A 7,578-nucleotide genomic window follows, 5' to 3' on the forward strand; every position below is an offset into this window, starting at 1 on the left:
AGATTGGCTTAAATTGATGAGATGTTCATGCTTTTGTACGTGGTGCTTCCCAGTGTCAGGGTTGGATCAAGTCTGATGGGGAGGACTGATACCCAGTATGCATAATGTAAGTGTATGTCCAAAGGAATAATGTTGATAACACATCTAAGAGCTGCTATCAGAAATTACTTTGCTTCTGAATATAAAAATAGTACATTTTCGCAGAGCCTTTGTTTATTTTTCTCCCAGTAGGGACCCAGAGTAGCTTACAATATTGTCTGTCTCCCCCCCCCCATAGTATCTTCTTCACAACAAGCCTGTCATAAAGGTCAGGCTATAACAGTGTGATACCAGTGGCAACTCATCCAGTGAGTTGCCATGGCAGAATAGTGATACCAACCCAGGTTGGTATCCCCAGCCTGCCATTCTAACCTCCGCACCATGTTTAAAGATATACATGCATGTTACTCATCCACATATATTGCTAGTAGGGTCACCAGCTCTGAGTTGGAGAAAAATCTGGAAATTTGGGGTGGAGACTCAGGAAGGTGGGTTCTGCTGCAACTCTCAGCTGCAGTAACTCTCAACTCTCAGTAAGACAGGACATTCAGGATGTTGAAGGACTGTGTTATACTGGTCTGTATAAAAGTACACTTCTCCGTCTTGTGTTCTTGCATCTCCAGGTTTATCTCTAGTTGTGGGGCTTGTACTCTACATCTCCAGCATTAACGATGAAATTCTCAATAGAACCAAAGATTCTGAGACATACTTCACTTACAGATATGGGTGGTCATTTGCTTTTTCTGCTATCTCTTTTCTCCTGACAGAGGTAGGTCTTGGTTATGAGCTCACTTAAATTGGCTACAAGAAATGTTTGTAGTCCAGAAGATGAGTCTATGAGCCCAACATTATTTCATTCAAGTATTTAGGTTTATTAAAATGTCTCAGTGCCCATTTTCCTTGGTGTGGTGACTCAGTGCTGTTTACAAAAACAGATATTCAATTTATCATAAGACAGACCACTTCGGACTGTATCCCTAAAATGCCAACAGTCAAAAATGAATAAACCCGAGAACTATAAACACAGCCAGCTGAATTATGTTAAATTAAAAGCAGTTTTAAAATACTTAATTTTATTACAACTGTAACAAATGGAAAGAGGAAGTACCGTTTGGACTTCCACTGGAACTCTGTTCCATAGCTTAGCAACAAATACTTTGGAACAGGCCATGACAGTCATCACTCTCCTGTGGGAAGTCAGCAAGAGGTGGGAAATGAGTTGATGCAGTTCACATAGTTGACAAGTAGGCTCGTGTAGGGAGAGGCAGTCTTTCCTGTAGTATGGGCTCAGGCCACACAGGTATTTAAGTCTCAAAACCAGCACTTAAATTGATCCCAGAAGCTAACAGGCAGCCAATGCAAATACTCTAAAACTGTTTTGTCTTTAAGGTTATCAATGAACAGCACTCAGTTGTAATCTAGTCAAATCAGAGTCCAGTAGCACCTTTAAGACCAACAAAGATTTATTCAAGGCGTGAGCTTTTGAGTGCAAGCACCCTTCGTCAGACTATGATCTTCTTACATGACAGGGAATATATAGCAAAAATCAGTTCTGTCCTACTTCAGACCAACACGGCTACTCATTTGAATCTATCCTAGTTGTAATCTAGGTTTGAGATTACAGAAGTTGGACTCAAAACAGGCAATCAGTTTGCAAGCCAACTGTTAAGAAAGCATTTGGCAACACAATTCATCTGTTTCTCCATCAATGGAGAAGGTTCAGTAATACCCCCAGGTTCTTCATTTAATTGACTAGTGATAGATTCACTGTATCCAAAGCTGGATGAGTAACTCCCCTTATATTATTGTATTTGATTACCACCTTTTCAGCCTGCATTTGTTTCTAATACAAATAACAGCCCCCGCTTCACCTTTTTGTATTTAATTAAGAACTGGATTAGATAGGGTGGATTGCTTTATTTCCCTTTTCCAAATGCATTACTTCTCAAGATTCTGTTTCAATAACAAAGTAGCATTTAGCAAACTCTTGCAGTCTGCCCGTTTCACTGGAAAGCTATATGATGGCATCCCATGGTATGAAGTAGATTTTAAGTTTTTTTTTAAATGTTAACTTTTTAAAGTATTTACCAGAAGCATTTACATCAAGCTACTTTTATCTTATTTTTTGTTACATGAGAGACTCTATAGAGAATGCTTAAATAGATAAATCCAAATATTTTTTAGAATATTGCATTTATTATTATTATTATTATTAGATTTATTAGATTTATTAGATTTATTAGATTTATTAGATTTATTAGATTTATTAGATTTATATCCTGCCACTCCCTTGCAGCTCGTGGCGGGTAACAATATCACAAATCCCCATTAAAACCCCATAAAAACAATAATAACATTGCCAATATTACAGGCACGGCAAGAACGGCAGCTCAACTTCCCCTCCCTCCCTCCCACTACTAGCGGGTAGAGAGGAGGTCCTGATGATGTTTTGCTTCGAGTCCGGAACCCGAGTCCCTGGGGGGGCATAGATCTATTATCAGCCCCGGCCTCAACCATAAACCTGGCGGAAGAGCTCCGTCTTGCAGGCCCTGCGGAACGTTGAAAGATCCCTCAGGGCCCGCAGCTCTCCCGGGAGCTCATTCCACCAGGTCGGGGCCAGGACCGAAAAGGCCCTGGCCCTGGTCGAGGCCAGGCGTGCTTCCCTAGGGCCGGGAACGACCAATAGATTTTCACCCGTAGAGCGCAAGGCCCTGCGAGGGGCATAGGGCGGTAGGCGGTCCCTTCTTTTGTTTCCTTCTATGGCAGATTCAGAACACTTTTACATTATTCAGTTCGTATTTGCTGGGGATTTGAGCCAAATTGATTTAGCCTTTCCGGCTCATTTAAATGGTGGAGGCTGGAGAGTATTAACTATTTTGATGTTACAAGCAGAACCACAAAATGGGGATATGAAGTCTCGGTTGAAGAACAACAACAACAACAAATTGGTAGAGTAAATAATATAATATTGAAAACTTCTGCCTTTATCCTATGAATCTCTATGCCAAATATGCGATAGTAAACTAGGTGTGGTGCCTAATGGCGGGGGATAGAGGTCTTCTTGTTCCTGTATAATATTAATCCTGGGAGAGAAGTTCCCATTAGCACTATTGAAACAGTGGTTCCTGCCAACTCCTTTTTGGCACAGTTATACTCTCTATATAAGAGGTGATCCATGAAGTCAGTAGCCAGCCAGCTGCCCTGGAGGGACAACAAAGAGCACCTTCCCCTGTTGTTGCCTTCTAACACTGGTATCTATGCTTCTGGTTCATCATAGCTAGTAACTAATCATGTCATCTGTGCTCATGGACATCACTGCATCCAATGACACTAGATTTCATAACTGATATGAAGAAGTACTTTTCAGAAGTACTATACAGACTCATTTGAATGCTGGTAGGAGAAGGAGGGGGGAGAACCCTATAGTCCCTATTTCTCTGCATAGTATACTATGATCCGTTCAATTGTTGGTGCTTTGGCAATATCCAGTATTTGGAGGAGGGTGGTGGTGGTGGTGGTAGAGGAGCAAGGTTCTTGGCTAGCAGATTAGAGCCACCTGATTTTACTAGACATAAAATATATGTCCTTGTTAGGCCTACCTGAGCCACTACAGCTTTTTAGGATCAAGGTGATTCTTACAACAGTCTAAAGCTGGAAGTGGATCACATTTCACTAGTGTTCATAATACCAAACTTCTCCTTTTGAAATTTCCCAACAGTCTTGCAATCAAAACCAGGATCTCAGCCTCAAAGAAAGAGCATACATATGCTCCCCAGCATAAGAGTAACAGTGTCTTGATACTCCAGTGCTGAAAAATCTGCACTAGCTGGCTTTTTGTTTTCAGTCACAATTCAAACTTTAGAGCTTTAAATGTTTTGGAGCTAACAGACTTGAATGACTTCTTTCTCTCATGCTGTAGCCTGAAAATTGTCAAATTAATTTTAAGCAGTCCAGTGTTTTATTTTTTTCAGCTGAAGCTTGGTTTTTAATGCTGTTTAAAAAAAACCATTTTAACATTTTAGGTTTTTGTTTTGATTTGTAAGGCACCTCAGATGGATTCTCTGGAGAGACATCAAATACATTTCCTACATAAAGAGAGTAAGGATAGTGAGAGTTATAATTGACTGACTGGACTATTTGGGTCCCCACTGAGAGATAAAAGTGAAACCATGGTTTATGTCAATTTCTTTGTGAAACACCAACAACCATTACAACTGCTATGACAATGGTTTCACTACTTTCCCTTTCCCTTTATTTTCCCTGCAGATTAAGGTTGCCAACTGTGGGCAGGGCAATTCCTGATGATTGGGAGTGGTGATTGGGAGGGGGGGCAGGGTACAGTGAGGGACCTCGGTGAAATATAAGGCCATAGAGTCCACCCTCCAGGCCCCAGCTGAATGTTGGCAGCCATAACTGTAACAGAAAACAGTGAGCAGAGTGATCACTATCAGGTGATCACACTACCTATAACATCGTTAAATAAGCCATGGTTTTACACAATGTCTACAGTGGGCTGTTCATTCAGTGGCTGGCCATTCAAGTACCCTCAAGCAACAGTAACCATAGCTTTTGTTCTCCCCTCCCCTGCTTCAGAGTGCAGGTGTCATGTCTGTCTACCTGTTCATGAAGAGATATACAGCTGAAGAGAGATATAGGCCTCATCCAGGCTTCTACCACCCACGGCTTAGCAACTGCTCTGACTACTCTGGCCAGTTCCTCCACCCAGATGCATGGGTACGTGGGCGCAGTCCTTCTGACATCTCCAGTGATGCTTCCCTTCAGATGAACAGTAATTACCCTGCTCTACTTAAATGTCCAGATTATGATCAGATGTCATCCTCTCCATGCTGAATGGCAAGTATATATCCTCACTTTGCGGGTGAATGAAAAGCATGTGGAGGTTATAATGTCCTGAGTCTGTATTTTAAAAAGGACACTTTGCCAGGACAGCCCCCCTCCCATGTCTAGTATTCTCCCCTTCTGTAATGATATATGATTATCCAGTTAAACTACAGCTGCTGTTTTGATCCTGAAGCTGTTCCATATGCCCAGATCTCTTGGAGCCAGAGAGAAATCACAGGTGTGGAAAAGACATAGAATAATACCCAAGAGAGCTTGAAACCAGAAGGACATCATCAGGAAGGAAAGCAAGGAATCTTATTTTTAAAAAAATCTAAGGTTCAGAAATTGTGTAGTTTTATTTGTGAAATATTATCAAAATAAAAGAGTAAATAGTAACTAAATATTAAGCAGTAAGGAGTAAATCTTGTGATTGCACTAGTGTATGGCATTTTGTTTTTAAAAGATGGCTACTTAGATATGCTTGGGGATATATCACAATGGAACATACATAAATAATAAGTTGCTCTTAGCTATGTGAAATAAGATTGTGTTTTGTTTTTTTTGTTGGAGCCAGGTGCATAACCCTGACTAGCATTCCCCTTTCTAATCTCATTCCAATTTGGCTGCTTCCCATTTAGGGTCATCTCTTTGGTATTAAAAGTGGAGCATCCTGAAATAAAGTGCCTGATGTTTTGCTGATGTAACACAGTTTACCTTTTGTTAGCTGACCAAAAATGGCATCAGTTTTGCATAAGAAACAAGAAAAACAAGAATAGCAGAGTTTGTTAGGCTAATCATATACAGATCAGCATCTCAATTGCTTAATTCAATTTTATAGCAAGGGCAGCCATCTCTGGTTTGGAAAATACCAGGAGGTTTTGAGGGTGGAGCCTAAGGAGGGTGGGATTTGGGACATAATGCCATAGAGTAAAATTTCCAAAGTGGCCATTTCCTCCAGATGAACCAATCTCTGTTGCCTGGAAATTAGTTGTAATAGCAGGAGATCATCTACTTATAGATGATGGAACCTGGTATGACTATTTATGTCCTTTGAGAATCAAGTCCTTTGTCTTAAATCAAATAAGTCATTTTCATTTATTTTGCTATATACTATCTTTGTGGAATCAATGATAATGAATCTGCTTGAGCTCTGGAGGATTTATTCAGCAGTCTCTTTTTGTGAATAAAGTATACAGAACAGAAACATTCATATCTATACATTGTATTGTGTGTATATTATCAGTGGTAAGGATTACTGGATTGTTCAAAGAAGTGCATCAAATGTACAGATTATCAAGCTGATCTTTCATCGCTCAGAACAGTTCTAGTGTAGATAAGTAAAAACTCCTTTGAAATCGAAATGTGTTGAAGTCAAAAATAAATCTTTCAGCATATCTGTTAAATATAAAGAACTCCTCACTCCCTAGCAGCAAGGACTTCTCTTCTCATTGAATATATGGAATCTTGTGCAGATGTTCATATCTGTACCTGCTTTCCTTCCCAGTTATGCATATAACAGGAGCACTTACTTTCTCACTTTGTAGTGGTAGCTAGTGTGCACTAATGAGATATATTCCTCCTGTCTGATTCACTATCAGAATTCTAGTTTTCCAGCAGTTTGTACTCTTTTGCTACATCTAAAATACAAAACTACTGGCACTCCAATCCAACATAACACATGAAAACTCCATAAATCCTTTTTAATAAGCTAAAATCCTTATCACATTTGGATGTAGGGGAGTCAGCAGTGGAACTGAAGCAAGACTCTTCCTCTGAATAGCCACTTAGGATTTTAGCTGTAAAAATTTTAGCTGGCTGCATAATTCGTTGCACATGTAGCTCTCCATGGAGCAAGAGATGTACTTTGGTGCATGTACTATGGACCAAAGTGGTGATGTGTAAGTAGCCATGAGAAGTAGACTGTTTCCAGTTCTTTTTTTAACAGAGCTTCTAGGAAAGCAATTGACTTGTACCACTTTCTTCTCTCTACTCTGGATCTGGAGTTTCTCTTTGCCTTTCTTTATGTAACAGTTCAGTTGTTGAAGGGCCTGCTCTTGCTGTTCCTTAAACAATATGATACAACAGTTCAAGCTGCATCGTTATTTCACCTTAGTGTTGTACTCAAAGAAAATTACTGTCATTCCAACTGAACAAACAGGTGCTATTGAGGCTCCATCTAACTTCAGGCTATGTTCATTCAGAGTTTTTTTTTAAACCAGAACCTAGTTTTGTATATTCTAAAATATGTAAATATTCTGTTTTGTATTTTCTCTTTGAAATTATTCCTTCTTTGAAAGACAATGTATATGGTTATGAATTAAGTATGTATTAAGACAATTTTTAAGAATGTTCAATAATTAAAGTAGAAAAGTACTTAATGGTTAAAACAGTGTCTCAGCAAGAAATTTTTGAATCCCGCCTGTCTGAGAAAATGCTTCCAATTGTTAATCTCTGAGGTTTCTGGCCCCAGCTAACAGGTATTCAACTCCCAGTTTCAAGGGTTCACCAAAGTTTACACCTGTAGCCCATTAGTAGTTATGGCTGCCAATTTGGAAGGCTTTAAAAAAGGCATGGGCAAATTCATGGAAGACTAGGCTATCAATGAAATCATGATGGATATCTACTCCCCCAGTACCAGAGGTAGTATCCCTCTTTAGATCAGTTGCTGGGTAGCACAGGATGTTTCAGTGTTCCAGT

The 7,578-nt window shown here is 39.7% G+C and overlaps 1 protein-coding gene across 3 annotated transcripts in view; it reads left to right on the forward strand.

Moving 5' to 3' along the window:
- The window catches only part of CACNG5 (calcium voltage-gated channel auxiliary subunit gamma 5), a 44,469-nt gene extending 37,201 nt beyond the window's left edge, over nt 1-7,268 (forward strand). For all 3 annotated transcript variants that reach the window (XM_077328392.1, XM_077328393.1, XM_077328394.1), the window contains 2 exons: nt 663-808; nt 4,633-7,268. In XM_077328392.1, the coding sequence (XP_077184507.1) occupies nt 663-808; nt 4,633-4,890 (404 nt within the window). In that variant the 3' untranslated portion in view covers nt 4,891-7,268. The remainder of the gene's footprint in view (nt 1-662; nt 809-4,632) is intronic.
- The last annotated feature ends 310 nt before the right edge of the window (nt 7,269-7,578 follow it).

The sequence above is a fragment of the Paroedura picta genome, chromosome 3 (assembly GCF_049243985.1).
Source record: "Paroedura picta isolate Pp20150507F chromosome 3, Ppicta_v3.0, whole genome shotgun sequence".
Lineage (NCBI taxonomy): Eukaryota > Metazoa > Chordata > Lepidosauria > Squamata > Gekkonidae > Paroedura > Paroedura picta.